The 22,146-nt window shown below is 39.4% G+C and overlaps 2 protein-coding genes across 2 annotated transcripts in view; one reads left to right on the forward strand and one right to left on the reverse strand.

The window, feature by feature from the left end:
- The window catches only part of SBF2 (SET binding factor 2), a 247,743-nt gene that overhangs the window by 169,948 nt on the left and 55,649 nt on the right, over nucleotides 1–22,146 (forward strand). The window contains exons 18-26 of the mRNA XM_056851939.1: nucleotides 5,152–5,322; nucleotides 10,588–10,850; nucleotides 11,235–11,407; nucleotides 11,676–11,749; nucleotides 13,177–13,372; nucleotides 16,130–16,257; nucleotides 19,752–19,927; nucleotides 21,347–21,492; nucleotides 21,851–22,049. Coding sequence (XP_056707917.1) covers nucleotides 5,152–5,322; nucleotides 10,588–10,850; nucleotides 11,235–11,407; nucleotides 11,676–11,749; nucleotides 13,177–13,372; nucleotides 16,130–16,257; nucleotides 19,752–19,927; nucleotides 21,347–21,492; nucleotides 21,851–22,049 — 1,526 coding nt within the window. The remainder of the gene's footprint in view (nucleotides 1–5,151; nucleotides 5,323–10,587; nucleotides 10,851–11,234; nucleotides 11,408–11,675; nucleotides 11,750–13,176; nucleotides 13,373–16,129; nucleotides 16,258–19,751; nucleotides 19,928–21,346; nucleotides 21,493–21,850; nucleotides 22,050–22,146) is intronic.
- SWAP70 (switching B cell complex subunit SWAP70) overlaps nucleotides 1–22,146 on the reverse strand; it is a 309,546-nt gene that overhangs the window by 91,159 nt on the left and 196,241 nt on the right. The gene's annotated exons all lie outside the window — the stretch shown is intronic.

The raw sequence follows: 22,146 nt of genomic DNA on the forward strand, positions 1-22,146 counted from the left end.
CCCCTTCTACGCCGCAGCCGCCGATTGGTAGCTATTTATGCCACTCAATTCTTTCTGATTATTTTGTTTGCCTGCTAATTCAGTTTTTAGTTTAATTAAATAGTCTTTTTAGTCGGAGGATCACTTAGAATCCTGGGTGAAGGGGTGCAGAGTCTTTAGCCGATTTTGAAAAATTCCAGTCATTCAGAATCGGAATAGTTGACAAAAGGAGTTCATGTAACTTACTCGGATGTTGGAAATCGGGGTTCTCTGTTATTAGCTTGTTCAATGTTCGGTAAAAGATAGAGGAGATCGCAGCCTATTTCCATGAGACGTTCGTGGCGGTGTCATGGAAGTCCCTCTGCCGGCGGGACTTCAACCGACCCTCCTCCACATCAAGCGGCTCTTGTGGGAGGGGGGTGGGAGTCAAACCGCTCTTCTTCGGCAGCAGGGGGTTGCCTGCATTCCGATCCACCATTTAGGATCGGAGTCGGGGCTTTTAAAGGGCCCCCCGGTTCAGAACGCCCCCTGGTTCCCTCGAGAGATCTCGGGAGACATGGCGCTGGGATGAGCTCTCTACCGGAAGTCCCTAAGATTGGTTGGATTTGATCCAGTGCATCCTGTTGAAGGAATGACAAATGATTTCAGAGATCTTGGAAGTTTTACAAGGGAAAGAATCTCTGTATCTCTTTTTTCTTAATGATGAGATCATTTCTAAGCACAATTTCATCTGGGAGCTATTTCTTTATAATACTTTGCATAAATGTGTAGGGGCACAGGTAGCTTTCAGTTTCAATATTTTATGCATTTTTAAGCATGTTGAAATTGGCAGACGAGTCTTATAAAATACGCACATCATAGTGGCGCTATTCACACTATGATAGTTATAAAGCTATGTCAGAATTTCTAGTATGTTCCCTGCTGAGGTTTTATAACTTGGCACCAACGACGCACTTGGCAAAAATGACCTTTACATTATTTTTTTAAGAATGTAGTGAAAGGACAATGTGATCCCGAGGCTAGAAATTGAAGTTAAATATTCACACCTTATATTATTGTTGAGATATTTGAATAAGTGTTAAGATTGAGTCAGGACTGAACAGTCCAACGTATGAGAGTGAAAAAGTAGCCTCTATCTAGCCTAGTTAAGCACATTTAAATCCCATTAAGTGTATGAGTGTGTGTATGTATAAAAACTGCTATATAGTTAGCCTTATTCTCCACGTCCTTGATTTGTTTGCATCAGATAATATTATATACCAACATTTGGACATCTATCCTGTAATCAATCCAGTGGTTCCCAAACTACTCCACAGAGCACTTGGTGCTCTGCGAAATGTCTCCTAGTGTTCCATGAAGTGATTGGAAAGAAAAATATTACTGTCATTTGGTTTAGTATGTAGATGCTAGGTGATAATTAGTGCTCCATGACAAATTTTTCTCCTGAAAAGTGCTCCATGACTCAAAAAGTTTGGGAACCGCTGCTGTAATCAGTTCACTTAATTTTAAAGCAGAGGACTGTAAAACTGTGCATATTTGCATACATAGGCATGCAAGCATTGGGATATTAATGCACCAACTTGCATTAACAAGTTACACAGGATGATCATAGGGCTTTCCACATGGATAAATCCAAGTTAACTGCAGTTTATCTCTTATGGAATACTCCCACAAACTTCAGGCCAGCAAGAATATTGTATTGTATCCATATGCAGTAGATATGGTACAAAATAGAGAAAGTGCACATCCTCCTATGATTTGAAGGAGAATAGACCACAAAATAGTCTAGGAGGTTTCTAGAACTGAGGGGACATGATTAAGAGAGTCACTGTCAGTGCGGAGAAGTCTGAAGATGCTTGTTGGCTTTATCTTGCTCATCCTGCAAACTGCTCCTTTATAAGTGCCTTCCCCATTCATAGAGCACCCATATTCTCAAATTGTAATAGCATGAATTTTTTTAAAAACTGAGATCTTAGGATGTCAAGACAAGATTATTGAATCCACTATGGCATAAAGCAGATATTTAACAGACAGCGTCCACCACCACGACCTCACACCATATGTTGCATGGTCACTTTGACCCCATATGGAACCAACTTGAACTCAGAAGAGAGACAGAGTGTGTGAGTTTAGGGGGGATTAATTCTAACTGAGTGATTGGAGGGGAGGAGCTGTAGTGCAGGATAATGGGAAAGCCTGGAAACTGTATAAAGAAGGAAGAATACATAATCATAAAGAATAGTTTTCATCTTCTGATAAACAAGACTGGGAACAAAGATGACTCTGAGGTGGCAAATGACTTGGCATCCAAAAAAGGCATTGTAGTTTTATTGATAGTCCTAATATAGGAGAAATGCTGTGTTATTTCCACAGAAATGTATTGCCCTCTACTGGCTGCAGTTTGGTTAAACTGAATAACTCCTCTTCTTAACTTCAGAAAGGCTAGATGTAAATATAAAATGGGGAAACCTTTTAAATAATTTAAAGTTGATAATTGATTTTGAAGGGAAGATGACATAGTGTAAACTTTATATGACTTAACGGCTGGACAAATTTAAAATAAAAAATTATCTGAGATAAGTTTGCTCAGAATTTAGTTCTTTTCTATCGCTGTAGAAGAAGTACAGCACTATAATGTAGGTTAGTATCTAGAACCTCAAGAATCAGGTTAATCTGAAGGAAATAATAAATATTAGTGGAAATAATTCATGCAAACTTTTCAAGACTTTTGTTGTAGTAGATTTATTGTATTTCTCATATTCTGGGTCTTACACTGTTAACACAAATGAACATCTTTCAGACAAAATGGAAAAGTTCCCTTTCAGAGAACTGACAATCCATTGGATAGTCTCCTAATATCCTAAAAGTCTTGGGTTATTCCAAAGCTACATTTGAAATAAAACAAATGGTTTGGGATATCGAACTTCAACACCATTCAAGTTCTGCTGGAAAATACCATCATTTCAGGGACAAGAAATTGGTCCATCACTCTTAACTACTACACCATGTGTGTGTGTTAAGTGCCGTCAAGTCGCTTCCGACTCATGGCGACCCTATGAATGAAAGTCCTCCAAAATGTCCTATCTTTGACAGCCTTGCTCAGATCTTGCAAATTGAAGGCTGTGGCTTCCTTTATTGAGTCAATCCATCTCTTGTTGGGTCTTCCTCTTTTCCTGCTGCCCTCTACTTTTCCTAGCATGACGGTCTTTTCCAGTGACTCTTGTCGTCTCATGACGTGACCAAAATACGACAGCCTCAGTTTAGTCATTTTAGCTTCTAGGGTCAGTTCAGGCTTGATTTGATCTATAACCCACTGATTTGTTTTTTTGGCAGTCCACGGAATCCGTAACACTCTCCTCCAACACCACATTTCAAAGGAATCTATTTTCTTCCTATCAGCTTTCTTCACTGTCCAGCTTTCACACCCATACATAGTAATAGGGAATATGATGGCATGAATTAATCTAGTCTTGGTGGCCAGAGTCACATCCTTACACTTCAAAATATTTTCTAGCTCCTTCATGGCTGCCCTTCCCAGTCTCAATCTCCTTCTAATTTCTTGGCTGCAGTCTCCCTTTTGGTTGATGGTGGAGCCAAGGAATAGAAAGTCTTGAACAATTTCAATTTCCTCATTGTCAACCTTAAAGTTGTGTAATTCTCCTGTAGTCATTACTTTTGTTTTCTTGATGTTCAGCTGTAGTCCTGCTTTGGCACTTTCTCTTTTAACTTTCAGCAATAGTTGTTTCAAATCTTCACTATTTTCTGCCAATAATGTAGTGTCATCAGCATATCTCAAATTATTAATGTTCCTCCCTCCAATTTTCACTCCACCTTCATCTAAATCTAATCCAGCTTTCCTAATTATATGTTCTGCATATAGATTGAAGAGATAGGGAGATAAAATACATCCTTGTCTGACACCTTTGCCAATTGGAAACCATTCCGTTTCTCCATATTCTGTTCTAACTGAGGCCTCTTGTCCAGAGTACAGGTTGCGCATCAAAACGATCAGATGTTGTGGCACACCCATTTCCTTTAAAACCAGCCATAGCTTTTCATGATCCACACAGTCAAAAGCTTTGCTGTAATCTATGAAACACAAGCTGATTTTCTTCTGAAATTCTCTCGTACGCTCCAGTAACCAGCGTATATTTGCAATATGATCTCTAGTGCCTCTTCCTTTTCTGAAACCAGCTAGAAGACAATACCATGGTGTGCCACTTCAGGAGGGTTTATACCAGTGATGGCAAACCTTTTAGAGACCGAATGCTCAAACTGCAACCCAAAACCCACTTATTTATCGCAAAGTGCCAACACGGCAATTTAACCTGAATACGGAGGTTTCCTCCCAGCTCGGCAAGGGGGGCCGCGGGGAGTCCAGGGAAGGGAGCTTTGAAGGGCTCCGCGCTGCCTGCAGCTGGGCAGCGGGGAGTCCAGGGAAGGGGAAGGCGGCGGGGAGTCCAGGGAAGGGGAAGGCAGCGCGGAGCCCTTCAAAGCCCCCGCCGCCCCTGCGCGTGCCCACAGAGAGGGCTCGGTGTGCCAGACTTGGCACGCGTGCCATAGGTTCACCAACACGGGTTTATACCCTTGCACTACTAGGGAAATTGAAATAGCTGGACACCAATCCTCCAAAAAATTTCGAGAAGTTCAGAGGAAGGGTATATCTCCTTTCTTCTTGCAGACCTTGATTAAGAAACCTTGGATAGATTTGTTAGATTTTGTGCAGCTGCCAAAGTCTACTGAGATATAGTGTTGATTTAGTAACACATATTTGCTTTTTAAATATACATTTCAATGGAAGGTTGTATATATACTCTTATAACCACTCAAAGTATGTTCTGGTCCATGACCATAATAAATTATTGATTTATATTTATATGTTACATTTTTTGTTTCCTGCCCTTCCTCAAGAATTGGTAGTCAATCCAGCCCTGAGAGGCTACTCAGTGAGTCTAATGGTTTGGTTTAGTAGGTATTTTCATCACTCATCAAAATGTATAAGAGAGAATTTACCTCTGGATATATTACACATGCACTTGCATACTTAGGATTACTTGTTTTTAAAAGTACTGCAATTATCTTCTATTAATGGTTCTTAATATCAGTACATTGTTGGTTTTTCTCTAGAAATTATTCTATGATTTGATATGAAATTCCTATTTGTACTTTCAGAAATTAGCACCGGGAGTCAGTCAGTTTGCTTATACCTGTGTACAAGACCACCCAATATGGGCTAACCAGCAGTTCTGGGAAACGACATTTTATAGTGAAGTGCAAAATCAAATCCGTTCCCTCTACCTCTCAGCTAAGGAAGACAATCATCCACAACACTTAAAGCAGAAGGTACAGTTTTTCTACCCTGCCTAACTAACAAAATGACGTAGGGAAAAGTAAAAAGGCAAACAATACTAATATCCAGCTAAAGCAGCACTGACTGTTGGGTAAATTCCATAGAATATCTGAGAAAGCAACACCCTCTTGGTCTTTCAGGTAACCTGATGCAGGTAATTTAGGATTTCATAGGTCAAATCAGTTCTGCTTTTCAATTCTGCTTGGAAACAAACTGGAAGCTGGTGACTCTCTTTGAGTACAGGGAAGCCCTGACAGCTGTATTCTGAACCACTTGAAATTTCCATATGGTTTTAAAGGCAGCACCTCATAAAAGTGCACTGCAGTAATCTAATCTGAATGTTACCAAAGCATGGATACCTGTGGGCAGGTCATGCTTTTCCAAGAAGGAGCTGCAGCTGATGAACCTACTGAAACTGGTTAAAGGTACTTCATAATACCACTTGTTGCCCTAATGTATACATAAGAAGTGGAATAAAACCCACAGTTTGAAAGAAACAATTATGACTCCTGGATTTCAATCATACTGTCACAAATTAATCCTAATCTGTATTAATATTAAATGTTCCTGGTTCATTGCTGTAACATAGTAAGAGGGAAAACATAAAAGTGACCCAATTCTGCGTGGACGTTTTTCATAATCAGGATTAACGCTTGTTTATAAACAAGTTGACCTGCCTTTCCAAGCATGATTGCCAATTGGCTGCCCCTAAGCATTTTCCCGCTGCCCTAATCAAGCTGATTAGGTTTTGCATTGTACATTTGCATCCTGACTCCTTTCTTTGCAATATCCCTCTCAATTTCTAGGATATAAGGACTCATGGATCTCCATTCTTGCTTATATCTCATGAATGGAGCTTTGACTCTTGAAAGTTTATATCCCAAAAATCCTGTTGGTCTCTAAGGTGCTACTGGACTCAAATGTAGCTCTTCAGTTGTCTCCTGCATGCTTTTGAAAATGTCAAGGGGTGTGTTCATAAACCTTTGGAATTCTTGTTCTGTTAGTTGTGCTAGTAGCAAATAGTGAGATCAGAATTATTAAAAAAAACACTTGGCATATTGAAAAGAGCTAAAGAAAAGTTTCTCTTTTAAAGGAAACAAAACTTGACGGGACATTTCATTTATAAAAAACACAGAACCAAAATAGTTCATTCATTCCTGCAATTTTAGGAATATTTTATTTGTTTAGATTGTCTTATTATGATTGATTAGCAACCGTTCTAGAAACCATGTGCCACCATTTTCTAGTGCAGCTTCAAAACTGACATATTTCCTAGACAAAAATGTTGCCTTCGTTTCCCAAATCAAAAATGGGCAAAGGAAACATAGAATACAGATTTTCTGCCATTGTATGTAAATGTTCCCAAAATAATTTCTTTGTTAAACCACGTTATGCAAGACCTGTAGGTTAATGGAACTGACAATCTTTACTCAATACCACACCCTCAGTATTGGACAACTTGTTTGTCCCTCATGCGGTATATTTGGAATAATACATACAAGTATATGTTTGTTCCATAGTAGTCAAAAACTATCCTGAGATAAACAAAGGGCAATTGAGCAACAAACATTCTGGAGCGGAGCCCTTCAAAATGAAGGAGAACTGAAGCAGTAGGGCTGGGACTTTTTATGTCCACATGTTGAGAATTTGGGAGGAAGTAGCTCCGGCAGCCTGATCAGTGGGAATCCAAGTCAGGCATGGGAGGGAAGGGAGAAAGGGATAGCCTTGCCTGAGTAAAGGGACTGGAGAGGGAAACAGATCCTGTTGGAGTGCTATGAGAACTTGATGATACTTGTAAGAAAAAATAGACAGTGACAAGCTTATGTGAACAGGAATGGTGTCTCAGACACAAATCTGAACCAAAACAAAAAACAAAAAAACCAGAAGCTGATCAGCTGAACACACATCCAAGATGTGCATCTGGTTGTTATTGTTACAAAAAAGCACACATTCCAGACACTGACTGATAAGTCTCTTAGCAACACACATAAAAAATGAATATGAAAATCAGTCCTTTGCCTGAGGCACCTGAATTTTCAAGCACAGATAAGAAGCTTTCCCCCTCTTCTGAATTTCTTTGTAGTCTTATTTCCAGTGCAGAACTGTAAGGCATGTCAGTGCTGCAACCTAATTTAGTTCCCGTTTAGTGTGGTTTTGTGTTCATCCCCTGTTCATCTTCTGGTCCTCTGTTGTTTGACTCTTTCGCCCTTCTCCTTTTTAACTTTCTCCTTTTAGATCTCTTTTTTAAGACAGCATTTGGACACATCAAATGAGCAAATTGCGTGAACCTGATGAATGCTTTCTGTTTTTATGGCTGCTTGGTTCCCTGTACCAATAATGTGCTTACACAGGTTCTGCAAAAATTACAGGGATGATATAAGGTTGGATGTGTGTGTTGCAGCATAGGCCCCATGACTCAGGTGCAGGGATTCAGTTCCATCATTACTTATAATGTAGACATGGCCTAACTATCTTATAATGAAATGAGATGGATTGCACCTTCTCAGTAAAATGTAAAACATCTGGCAACTCGATAACAACTAAAAGAAGTGGGCTCTTTTCAGCCTTATACTCCTGGGAAAAATATGTTGCCAAGAACATACTTACACACACGCGCACACACACACACACACACACACACACACTATATGAAATGTCAATCATGTAGAAAAAGCAAAGTCTCTACCAGTGCAAAGTATAGGAGAACAGCATCAACAATTCTGGAACTTGGAGGAAGCTATAATAAGTATATACCCCCTTGAAGCCTTCCCCACTTGCAGAAGTCTGGAGAAGAAGAAGAGTTGGCTTTTATATGTGACTTTCTCTACCACTTAAGGGAGAATCAAACTGGCTTATAATCACCTTCCCTTCCCTCCCCACAACACTCCCTGTGAGTAGGGCTGCCAACCTCCAGGTAATAGCAGAAGATTTCCTGCTGTTACAACTGATCTCCAGCCAATAGAGATCAATTTACTTGGAGAAAATGGCCGCTTTGGCAATTGGGCTCTATGGTATTGAAATCCCTCCCTTCCCCAAACCCCGCCCTCCTCAGGCTCCACCCCCAAAACCTCCCGCCAGTTACGAAGAGGGACCTGGCAACCCTACCTGTGAGGTAGATGGGGCTGAGAGAGCTGTGATTAGCCCAAGGTCACCCAGCTGACTACATGTGTAGGAGTGGGGAACCAACCCAATTCACCAAATTAGCCTCCGCCACTCATGTGGAGGAGTGGGGAATCAAACCTGGTTCTCCAGATCAGACTCCACCGGTCTAAACCACTGCTCTTAACCACTACACCATGCTGGAGGAACCATATAAAATACTAAGGGCTGAATTCAATACTTGTGAATGGAACAAGGAGAGATTCTGTATCCTTCCTGCTTCCCTTTCCTCCAGCAGTCTCTTGCACCTGCCCCCCCCCATGCAGTTCATGAGGATCAGGGCTCTGGGGGTTATCATAGGAGAGGAACTTTGCCGCACTTAGCCCCTCCTCCTTAAGCAGGTAAAATTCAAGTTTGTGGAGCTTGCTCCACTAATGCAAATGGGAATACCTCCAATATTCCTGCCTAGTACTATTTTCTAGCTGCAGTTTTCCATGCAGTGGGTCCGGGAGGGTCCCATGACCCACAGCAGTAGTTTCTCAAGGGTACAAGAGATTGCTGGAGGAAGGAGAGGCGGATAAATCTGATTACTAAACGTGGCCTGCTCAAGGAAGAATTGGATGCAACCCATTATTAGTACCTGTGGGTTTATGCTAACAAAATGAGGTGATGTGAGAACAGTTGCCAAACACCTTTGCTCTAATTTCCTCAGGCTGAAATATATTTTGCCTACGTGCCATCCACCTAGTTTACAGAGGAGAAATGTTGGATGGGAAATCTTGCATGTGAAAACATGAACTTGGAGCTGCAGTGTAAACTTATTTATAGCTAGATATGGCGTACCTGCTGAACACTGCAGAAGACTGGACAGAATCATCTCTACCAGGCAGCTAGTTTTATGTTGTTTCTCCTGCCAATTCAATATGAGCTAAGAGTTTGAAAGTTAAGAGTAACATCAACATGTACTACAAAACCACATGGAAAAGCCTGACTAAAGAAAACTGGTGCTGCATGAGAAAGTCTGTAAAAAACTAGAGTTCATGGTACCATTCTATTTGTATTACTCATTATTATTCTGACACTTTCTTATGTATCTGTCCAAAATAGTTATTAAAATATTTGTTTAACGTTCAGTAGGTAGATCTGTGGGTGCCCATCCTTCTGAGGTGGGTAGCTATGGGGAAAGGACATTTTCTGTGCCCCACTTATAGAACTCCCTCCCCTCATCTGTCGGCCTAGCATCCACTTTGTTGTTGTTTAGGCAGCTCATAAAGGAGTTTTATTGAAATAGACATTAACAGTGCATTCCTAAGGAGAGTTACTCAAGTCTCAAGTGACCTTTCAGCGTTTTTGGTGAATTGAGTATCTTGCCATGCCTGATGTTCATCATCGTTGGGTCTTTCACTGGGTTTTTGCTGGGTTGAAATATTGTTTTGGAATATATGATGATTGGCCTTGAAGGCTGTAGCCAAAAAGCAGAGTATAAATGGGTTGTATTTGAACACTGCTCCTGATTTTGTCCCACTCCTGCTGGTAAACATGAACACAAGGGGTAGGGTGGGAAGGTTGCCTGAAGCATGGACCAACAAAGGAAAATTAGGAAGTTTCCTTTTTTGGTCCATGCTTCAAGCCACCTGTCCACCCTATCCCTTGTGTTCATGTTTACCTCCAGGAGTGGGACAAAATCAAGAGCAGTGTTCAAAGACGGTGTTCTCCTACTAGGCAATGGCATGACCAAGATGGCGAGGGAGGAGGAGAAAGATAATGGTCTTTATAACCCCCTCATTTGTATGTTATTATTGTTAATTGGGGGGCAACCTGCCGCTTAGTCCGGGCATTATGGATTAACTTAGGCGCCATCTGGGTTTTTAAGGCTTTTAATTGGGGTTTTATTATTTAATTTTAGAATTAGTATTAATTTTGCTGTTAATTCTTTGATATATTTTAGTGATGGTACCTGCCCTGAGCTTGACCTTGGCTGGGGAGGGCGGGTTATAAATCGAATAAATAAATAAATAAATAAGATGCAATTCCAACATGAGTTAGCTAGGTAGCTTGTGTGTAGTGTTTGTCCTCTATTCATTCCTCCACTATAAACGCTTCTTACAAAAAAAATGTCACAAGTATAATATTGTTTCATCTTTTTCTTCCCCCCTTAGGAAAAAATTTCTGAGGGCCAAGCGCAAGAAAAAACAGCCATGGATTTGGCTGCTGAGCAATTGCATCTGTGGCCAACACTTAGTAAAGAGACTCAGCAACAGCTGGTACAAAGTGAGGAAAGCATGGTTTTCAGCCAGGCAATTCATTTTGCGAACCTCATGGTTTATCTGCTAGTGCCACTGGACACAAGTAAAAACAAACTGTTGAGAACCACTGTTGCAGGAGACTGGGAGAGTGGAAGCAATAGCATCGTCACAAATAGGTGCGTAAGCAGAACTCACATTACAACAATTACAGTGCATTCCTAAGGAGAGTTACTCCAGTCTGAGCCCATTGAAATGAATGGGCTTAGATTGGAGTAACTCTCCTTAGGAATGCACTGTTAAAATATTAACTATAGCAGTCACCTAGCAGTAAGCATAGCTGCCTGCTTGGGCATGACATAATGGAAATTGCAACTAATTATTGAATATATGCCTTTTACAAACACATGCTGAGTGAAATATTTTGGCACAAAGCAATAGATATTCCTCCCTGGAAGTTTTTTTTTAAGTACGCTTCAGTTTTCAAATTATTTTTGCATAGGAATTCATGTCATTTATTTTAAGATCAGCATGGATTTAACTAAATGGAATTGCTTTCCTAGTATTGCTGGAAGTGTTGCAGAGAGCTATGACACTGAAAGTGGATTTGAGGATTCTGAGAACAATGATATTGCCAATGCAGTTGTGCGCTTCATTACCAGATTCATAGACAAGGTTTGTACGGAAAGTGGCGTGACGCAGGATCACATCAGAAGTCTTCATTGTATGATACCAGGTACAAAGAACCATGCTCAACTCTTGAACTCTACTTTTTTGTTTCCTGCTGCTTCTGTCTATTTTGGAAATATTTTTTTTCTGTTTGTTTCATTTATTTTTAGTTTGCAATTCTAATTTTATTCTGTCTGTGTCCACATAGTCACATGATAGCCCTATTCTCGGCTTTCTGGTAGCAGTTCAGTGGTAGATTTTCAGAATGGTAGAATTGTTTCAGTTGGTTTTATTCTCCCTGTGTAATGCTTATTTGTGGTGTTGTTTCTTCCCAGGGATTGTAGCAATGCACATTGAGACCCTGGAGTCAGTCCACCGGGAAAGTAGAAGATTGCCACCAATACAGAAGGCAAATATTTTGAATTATGGTTATGCTGCCAATTTGATAGCTTCAGTTTTCCTTTTTGTAATGCAACTGAGATTACATTTGGAAAACTTAAAAAGTATGCCAAAGAAGTTTGGAATCTTTAACAAATAAGTTGCTTGGCTATTGTTTTGTGAAATATGAACTAGAGAAAATAGCACAGCCACACCCTTGAACAAAATCTAGATATTACTACATGTCCACTGATGACCTACCACCTTTCCAAGGTCAAAGACTGCCTAAGCAGATCATGTTTTCCCTCATATATTTCAGAGGCAGAATCACTAATAGTTAAAGCCTTGCCTCTGTCACAAAAAGAGGGAGCCTTTCTTACACAATTACTATTTTTATCCTGTCTGTGTAGGGTTGCCAGGTCCCTCTTCGCCACTGGCAGGAGGTTTTTTGGGTGGAGCCTGAGGAGGGAGGGGTTTAGGGAGGGGAGGGACTTCAATGCCATAGAGTCCAATTGGCAAAGCAGCCATTTTCTGCAGGTGAACTGATCTCTATCAGCTGGAGATCAGTTGTAATAGCAGGAGATCTCCAACTAGTACCTGGAGGTTGGCAACCCTATGTCTGTGGCCTGTTCTTCCCACTAAACATTGGGTCCCCACTAAACACTGCTCCTGGGGACATCCCTGATAATGAATCATGCTAGCCTATTGTGAGTAGTTCTGCGAAAGTTTTAAAACACTTCCCCCCCCCATTTTCAAATACAGTTAGTGGGCATTCTTTTTTCAGAGGGAGCATTGTGTGGTGAAGGGGGAAATTCTATAAACCCCCTCTTTCATTGCCATTTTCCTGTTCAACAACATCATCCTTGTGTTGTTCTTATCCCTGCTAGGGAAAATTTACAGGTACCTGTATTTTTTAAAAAACATAGCAGGGATTAAAGCATCCCAGGGGTGGCTTTCACAGTGGAAAATGGAAGGGGAAAGGGAAGAAAGGGTTGAAGACTCCCTTCCCCTCCACCATTCTTCACCTAAACAAAAAACAAAACAAAGAAACCCTAGCTTCAGTAGCTTCATTTGGAAAAGAAGTCCTTTTAATGATAATGGAATTACATGTAACATGTGTATGCTTATAGACCTCAGTTGAGATTTGGTGTGATACTTAGGCGGGAATCACTTCCACGTAAATAAGCTAGTTTTTAAATTAAAAATCTTGCTGCTAAAATTGCAGTGGAAAGACTAAACCTGCTGTTGGGATACTGTGCCTACATAAAGAGAGGAGAATGTCAACTTACTGCCGAGTCCTTTTTTCACAAACAATCTGATAACAAGATAAGCCAATTTGTTATAGAATTTGTCTTCTACAAATGTGTGTTGCAGTAATTCCAATCAAAACATTGTAGTTTGACACCTGTAGCATGCAACATGTTTTTGCTTTTTAAAAAATCTTGTCTTTGGGCTCAGCCCAAGATTCTACGGCCAGCTTTGCTACCCGGGGAAGAGTTTGTGGGTGAAGGTCTCCGTGTGCTCCTGGATCCCGATGGCAGAGAGGAAGCAACCGGAGGATTGCTTGGAGGCCCTCACATTCTCCCTGCAGAAGGAGCTTTATTCCTTACTACATACAGAGTTATATTTAAAGGCTCACCTCATGATCAACTAGGTATAGTCTCTGTTATGAATGTAAAAATTTCTGCTACATAATGCATTTAATGCTAAGATCAGGTTTGGCAGTTCATTTAAGGTGCTTCAAAAATACATTCCAAGATCCTGATACAGACTATTTCAGCGTTTTGACAGTATAATTTTTGACAAACCCATAGTTAGTTAAATCCTTTACTGTTCTCATTATTTTCATAATGGTAACATGGTAAGATTAATAGGAGGTAAACCCATTCATGTGTTTATGTTTCATTTTCTCAAGAAGTACCACTTATCCTAGAGCATGTGCCATAAAGCCTTTTTCATATAACGTGCCATGGAGATTAAATGTATACCTCCATATACACATGCGCATTTGAAATGTGTAAACTTCCTATGCATACAAAGATATATGTATAGTCACTTGCCCTCTCTATTTAATTAGGAACCTTAGAAAAAGCAGGGTTTCTGACCGTGGAGGAAGAGGCCTTGCATACCCACATTTGTATGCCCATGGGACATTTACACACCTGGAAGTGAATGCACACACATCAGGGGTGTAGCTTGCCAGCACGGTGCCACTTTCCCCTCCCCCTTCCCTATGTTCAGTCTCCATATGATGTTGTGTGAAAAAGACTTTAAACAATAGTAATATGTGATCCATGAGATCATAGTTATTGGCCAGCAACAACGTCTGTGATCTCAAAGATTATGAAAGGTGCAAGTAAGCGAATGTATGCTGTCATGGCGATAATCCTTCACTCTGTCTCACATATTCCACTTGCTAGTGTGATCGACCATTCAGGGATGACCAAATAAAATTGTATGATTAAAACAATTTTATGAAGTGGTCCTAAAGAAAGCTGAGAGGGATTAATCTTTGTGCATGCACAAAATGAAATATTTCTAATTACATGACAAGGAAATTGATGTTTAAAACCTAAGAATGCCAGCGGTCAGTATTCTTGAGTGGAATTTGTAGCAGTTATAGGTTCCAAATTACTTTCATATGCTGAACTATTTCTGTCACACATGTATGGCAAAGTTTAAATAGTTTGCTAGGAGCATGGAGTGCATACCCAGTTAAAGAGTAATAAGTGAACTAGGGGAGCAACAATTGATTGTGACAGAAAGGTAAAGAATTTAAACCTAGGTAGTCCATCATTTCTGAAAAAGAGCAGAGATTAATAAAAGTAGAATAACTCAAAATGTCATGGGAGCTATTAATGTTAAGAACTGCAGAATCATTTATCTTGTGCATATATAAAATTAACCATCAATGCTTGATCTAATATTGCTTTTATTCATGTCTTGAAAATTATAACTGTAGCTTTGTGGGTCTCAGTGTAATAAAGGATGCATTTCAATTATTTCTGTATGCTGTGCAACTGTGGTAGTGAAAGTGATTCATCAAATATTTTGTCCACAGATATTTTACATTTAAAATAACAGATTTGTTTTTTATTTGCATAATGGTGATTTGATCGTATGGTTTGTTAGCGCTAGGATGAGGCACAGCATCCTCTGTGTCTTCAACAAATAATGAAGTTGACATTATAGCGGCCTTGAAGAACTGTTATGACAGTGATGGAGCAGATAGAAGACAGCATTAAAAATATGGAATTTGGTTCAAAAGTGTGGTCTTGGTGACTTTGTTTAGCTTCATGAAACCTGAATTATTAATCTCCGATAAGGAATACCGTTCCATTCAGTTAAAACAGAAGTATCATCTTATTTTTCCTTTAGTTCAAAATAACTGAAAATCTTCTGTCTCCTATATTTTTTAACTATGGATTAGAGTTGGTATTGTATTAATAAAAAAAGCACCTGGGCACCACAAGGAGAACAAAAAATAAAGGTTCAAAAGTAGGCTGGGTAGCATTGCTTTTCTTTACTGCTTTTTTTTTTAAAGAATGGGATCAGATGAATTTTCTAGTAGGTGAAAACACACAGGCATGGAAAAATATAGCCCATAACCATAGTTTCTCACTCATTGCTAATTATATTAGTTTAAATGCTCAGGATACTTGAACATCTGCATTCCACAGCACAATCAGAATAGCAATGGATACAGCATCTGGGGAAGGTATCAAATTGAAAACGTTAAATCCATGCAAGAGAGGTACAATCTCAAGAGAAATATAAATTAGTATTTATTTGTTTTAAGAACTATTTGTGTGGGAAAGGCTTTTCAGTTTTTTTATTAATAGATGGATAATAATTGAAATCCTGTTATTATGAGCCTTCAAAGAGTAACTGAACTATTTTTCTAAATTCATCTTTCTCACAAAGATAGCCAAGTTGCTCAAATTGCTGAATTTAGCTGACTTTTCGGTCCTGTTTGCACTTAGAAGTACTCCCCATTGAACTCAGTTTATCTTACTACCTAGTAAGGATGCATGGAAGCAGAATGTGTATATGAAAATTGGAAATCACGTGAGCTAAAAATTTACGATACATCGTAACATTTAGCAGTAAAGTCAATTCAACATTTTCTATATATGTGGATAATTTTTCTGAGATGTTTCTAACAGAAACATCAAATAATGGAATAAGAAGTTAGCAATGTGAGTTTGGTCCTGATATGCTCCTTAAAGCATTTATCCTGCAATGAGTTCAGTATTTTAACTGATCTAATAACTTCCATAAGGACTTTGATTCATTCCATTACCTTGCATTTGTGTAAGAGTGATGACACATGTACTATGTATAGAGCACATAAAGGATGAACAAATTCCATTTCTTGACCTATGATGCAGTGCTCATCTTATATTCGTAGTGGGAGAACAGACAGTTATTCGGAGCTTCCCCATCGCCTCAATAACTAAGGAGAAGAAAATTACCATCCAGAATCAGCTTCAACAGAGTATGCAGGAAGGCCTGCAGGTCACCTCAGCTTCCTTTCAGGTAAAATAGAGTTATACTTGAAACTTTGTAGAGCAATTTCTTTTAGAGGAACCCAGATTATTTCTTCATGTAAAGCCAATAGGAACATGACGTTCACAAATACCACTGATTCCTGAATAAATCACTTCCAGTTCCTCTCCAGTTGGGGAGGATCTGCAGAGACAGAGCAAGCCGAAAGCCTATAGAGAAAGGCCGCAGTTAAACACAGAGTTAGGCTCATTTAAATTCCATGGCTCATTTACATTCCATATGCCTATGTGCTTAGTTGTGTACTGGATTGTAGCCAGAGTCAGACAACAGAGCTAAATAAAAAGTAATCCAACTTGAAAAATAAGGTATATTTTTCCTAGAAGCACTCCTCAATATAGTTCCTAAGACTGTCCTTGGTAGAAAGAAGTGAAGTAGCTTCTGTACTTTCTAAGAGAATGTTGGAATTGGGAAAAATTAGAACAATCCTTGTGCAATAGTGGATGTTGTTGCCATAATTTAATAAATTGGCATCCTTCATTTAAAAACAGGCCACATCCATTTTGTTTTAATTATAATATAAATCACTTAACGAATTTACCCCCAATGATGGGAGTGTGTGTGGAATTGCGCTTGTAAAAGGGAGTTATAGAGAGAATGATATATGAATGCTGTCTGTTATTCACTTCTGTATGTCCAGTTTTATTTTTATTTTATTTTTCTGTGTATTTCCAAGCCGGTGTGCATGAAGGTCTATGCCAATTCCCTTAATATGAAGTATGTTAATTGCTAGATATGAAAGTAGGTCTGATGAGAAGGGGAGGACCATATGATAACAAAGGTACAGGTGGCTCCCATATGAACGGCAAACCTTGCTGCCTTGCTACTTCCATTTGCATTTTTTTTATGAAGAAAGGGCATTTCCAAGGGCTGTCTCCCAGAGAAAAAATTGCAGGTTCCCTCAATACAGACGGTTTCCCCACCACCACCCCTTTTTGATGGTACCTCTCTCACCCAAAGCATTTCCAGAAGAGGACAGACGGATGAACAGACTTATCAATGTGACAATATTGTAGATGGCCATTTGTTCCTTGTGTAATTAATTTGTCAGTTATAACAATTAGGTGACAGTGATTAATATCAATTACATTTTGAGCAAAAAAGCATGGACACATTTTTTAAATTTAGTGCTCCATTTAAAAACAAAGGGTAGAGTGTTTATTGTTTTTAATGTTCACTGACTATGAAGTGTACACACAAAAACTCACACAGACAGACCTATACTCTAGGATGCTTGTCAGAGATCCCTGCTGTTGATGTATGTATTTAAGTGATCTACGGAAATAAGAACATTGGCCAAATATTTCTTCTTTTTATTAGGAGCAGTGTATATTAAATTCTTCATCCCTGGTCATTGGTTAAATTATGACTATAGAATGACATTGGCTATAGTTATTTTAATGTGTTTGAATTTTAACATTTAGAAAACATGGAGTGATTCAGGCTGTTTGGGTCATCCTCGAGTAACAGGTCCACAGAGTTTATGGAGAAGGATTAACAAGAAGAAAAGTAGAAACAAAATGCAACATCTGCCTCACATACAATAACACTGAGCCAAAACAAGATCCACAAGTTTTGCAAAGCATTTCACTGCCTTTCAAAAGAGGCCTGCAAAGAGGCACATGAAATGGAGCAAAAATGTTTGCCATTTTAAGAGAAGCTATCCATAATGCTATGAGAGGGAGAAATATCACCGGGGATGGGGGGTGGAATCATGCAGCACATAGTACTGCGGATTCCCTACTTTACAGGAGCTGGAATTAAAGTGACTGTTGCAATCTACCGCACAGTGCAGTCTGTGAAGGTGGGAGCAGGTTATGATTTCATGGTGAGAGTGATTGCCTGCCTCCAGGTGGGGTCTGGAGATCTCCCAGAATTACAAATGATCTCCAGACTACAAAGATCAGTTCCCCTGGAGAAAATGGCTTCTTAAGAGGATGCATTCTATGGCTTCACATCATTGCTGAGCTTCCTCCCCTCCTCAAATTTTGCCCTCCCCAGGCTCCATCCATCCTCCAAATCTCCAAGATTTTCCCAACCCAGAGTTGTCAACCACACAGTGAAAGGCTTTTTTTTCTTCTGCCAGAGCTCAATTCCATTTTTCTTGGCTCAGGGTGGATTGATTTTTACTTTTCTTACTATGTTATTCTTTCCATTGATGCTCCATAAAAGCCATGTTTTAATTTATCATCAAGAAAGTAATAAAGAGTAGAATATGCTCCCCCCACCCCCATCCCTTGCATGATAGGTACAGCTGTGAGCCAGTGTAGTATAGTGGTTAAGAATGTCGGAGAAGTACCTGGGAGACCCAGGTTCAAATCCTCACTCATGCCATAGAAGCTCAGTGGGTGACTTTGGGCCAGTCACACACTCTCAGCCTAACCTACCTCATAGAGTTGTTGTGAGGATAAAATGGAGGAGAATTATGCAAGCTGTTTTGGGTCCCCATTGTGGGGAAAGGTAGGGCATAAATGAACTAAATAAATAAAATATCAAAAATTAAATTGTTTAGATCATAAGATGTTAACTTTTATTTTACCAGTTTTATCACCCCACTTCCTTTGTTACTTATGAGACTAACCTAACAAACCCGTTAAACACATGCCAGCATATGTAGTTAGAAAAAATAATGTTTTCAAAATAATATTATAATTGCCAGAACTATGACTTAGGTTGCCTTTGGCATTTTTTTTCTTTTTGAGTTTGTATAATTTTCCTCTTAGAAATTTCAGTGAGGTTCCCATATTTATCATAGAAGTTTAAATAAACTGATTGTCAATCAATTATTTCTGTTTTAATACTTTTATTTCACATAAAACATAAAACATACAGACATATAAACAAATATAACAGAATAAGCACAGACATTACATACCCAATACACAACATACACAAACAACACAATACATATACAAAATCTAAAATATACTAAAATAAGCTTTAGCTAAGTAAAGGTAAAGGTCCCCTATGCAGCACTGGGTCATTCCTGACCCATAGGGTGACGTCACATCCCGACGTTTCCTAGGCAAACTTTGTTTATGGGGTGGTTTGCCAGTGCCTTCCCCAGTCATCTTCCCCTTTACCCCCAGCAAACTGGGTCCTCATTTTACCGACCTCGGAAGGATGGAAGGCTGAGTCGACCTCGAGCCGGCTACCTGAAACCAACTTCCGTTGGGATCAAACTCAGGTTGTGAGCAGAGCTTGGACAGCAGTACTGCAGCTTACCACTCTGCTCCACGGGGCTCCTCTTTAGCTAAGTAGACATATAAAAAATTTTGTTTCCCTTCTTTTATCTTCCCAGTAAATACAGTCATATCTTTATATCAATTGTAAATCAATTCTTTAAACCTCTATTTTAATATGTGCAATATTCCATGAACCTGATTTTGACAGTGTATTTCCGCTTCAATGCCTAGTTCTTCATCTTATGTTCTTTCTCTTAATGTATTGCATCTTTTTATACGTAGCTGATTAAGGTAGCTTTTGATGAAGAAGTGAGCCCTGAAGTTGTAGAGATGTTTAAGAAACAGCTAATGAAGTTTCGCTACCCCCAGTCCATCTTTAGCACTTTTGCTTTTGCAGCTGGTCAGACTGCACCTCAGATAATTTTACCAAAGCAAAAGGAAAAGAACACTTCCTTTCGGTAAGAAGTAGCCTTCCGTTTCTTATAAGTTTCTTATTTGTTATAAATATGGTTTCATGTGTACCGTTTCATAAGAGTAGTAGCACAAGTTTTAAGTTCTTCAAGGACTCTTCAGTAGAGGGATATTTAAGAGGTTTCCATAACACGAATACGCCATGGTTAGCCAAGGAAGGAGTCCAGGAGCTATCAAGGGGCATGTGGGGATAATGCCTCTTTTAGAAATACACAAAGTCCAACATTCTCAATTTCCCTTAAAAAAAAAAAAAACTCTGCCATTTTCTTTATAGGGATGTTCAGAAAAATACGCAAGCAGTTATTCCACCTGATTGCCTTTCCAGTGACGACAGAGAGGAAGCTCTAATGAGACTCTGGGACTGATTCCTGAATCAGTTAACCCCCTTAGAGATAGATCACAATGGGTAGCCGTATCAGTCTATCAATAGCAGTAGATAAGAGCAAGAGTCCAGTAGCACCTTAAAGACTAACAAAATTTCTGGCAGGATATGAGCTTTCATGAGCCATAACTCACTTCTTCAGATGCAGTGGCTCACAAAAGCTCATGTGTGTGTGTGTAAAGTGCCTTCAAGTTGCAGCCAACTTATGGCGACCCCTTTTTGGGGGATTCACATGGCAAGAGACTAACAGAGGTGGTTTGCCAGTGCCTTCCTCTGCACAGCAACCCTGGTATTCCTTGGTGGTCTCCCATCCAAATACTAACCAGGGCTGACCCTGCTTAGCTTCTGAGATCTGACGAGGTCAGGCTAGCCTGGGCCATCCAGGTCAGGGCCACGAAAGCTCATACCTTGCCAGAAATTTTGTTAGTCTTTAAGGTGCTACTGGACTCTTGCTCTTTTCTACAGTTAACCTCTTGTTAACTGAGCTCATTCTTATCTGGCTCTTATCTTTTCTTGTTTGCTTCCTCTTTCCTTTGATGTTACAGGGGATGAATGAGAGCACTGGTTAAATACCATACATGCTTTCTGAGGATAAATTGAGGAAGACACAAATTCATTTCTATATTATTGTCATTCCTCTAATGGCTTAGAAGCTTCTTTGTTACCTACCACAGGGTTGGGTGAAACATTACAAACAGTCATGAAGTTGCGGTTTTATGTGTATGAAATGCAAAAAATGTTCAGTTGCATGATGCTTGATTGGACAGATAGACGCTCTTTGTTTTAAATGGCATGTTCATAGTCACTGTAGAATCTAGGACTTAGATTAGTCCACTGGAACCTGGCATGGTTAATTAAATGTGTTAATTTAATTTCAGCTTATAGTTTTTACTGTTGTAAGTTGATCTGTGTTGACTCTGTCACCATAACATTCTGGATAGAGGCCTGCAAGCAGACACTGTAATTTATGTGAAAATTAACATTACAACAATTATAATTATGTTGGCTTTGTTTTGAATTGTAGCACTCTTTCAAAGACAATTGTAAAAGGAGCTAAACGTGCAGGGAAAATGACAATTGGCCGACAGTACTTGCTAAAGAAGAAGACAGGGACAATTGTAGAAGAAAGGGCGAATCGTTCTGGGTGCAATGAGGAGGATGATATCTCAGGTAAGAAGGCATTATATGAATGTCTCTAACATTAGTCCAAAGCTTCTTAAACTGTGGGTCGCGACCCCATGTGGGGTCACATAACTGAATGTGGGGGTCACAAAAAATTTGGCAGCAGTAAAATTATATGTATACCAAAGAATTGTTTTATAAGGAATTTCTCTATAATTTATTATCAGTAAATGTTTGATTTGTATACCTATTTTATATACCTATATACCTGGGGTCGCATAAAAATTTCTCAGGCGAAAAGGGGTCGCAAGTGGAAAAAGTTTAAGAAGCCCTGCTCTAGTCTACAGTGAGCTTGCTTCATTGAGGGAGCTACTAATACTAAATTAGCAAAGTATTGCAATTTTAGTTTCAGATGACAGTGAAATGCCCACCAGTGGTACTTTGAAGGCATCAGAGAAATCAACAATGGAGCAGCTAGTGGAGAGAGCTTGTTTCAGAGATTATCAGCGTTTGGGACTTGGGACCATCAGCAATAGCTCTTCTCGCTCAAAAACAGAGTACTTCCGAATAACTGCATTGAATAGGATGTATTCTCTTTGTAGAAGGTGAGCAAATGAACTGCCATTGTTATTTTTTTAATTAAGTCACATGACACACTGTTTATCATCCACAGTGTACATCACACATGACACATTTTAAATG

Source organism: Euleptes europaea, chromosome 6 (assembly GCF_029931775.1).
Source record: "Euleptes europaea isolate rEulEur1 chromosome 6, rEulEur1.hap1, whole genome shotgun sequence".
NCBI classification, from domain to species: Eukaryota; Metazoa; Chordata; class Lepidosauria; order Squamata; family Sphaerodactylidae; genus Euleptes; species Euleptes europaea.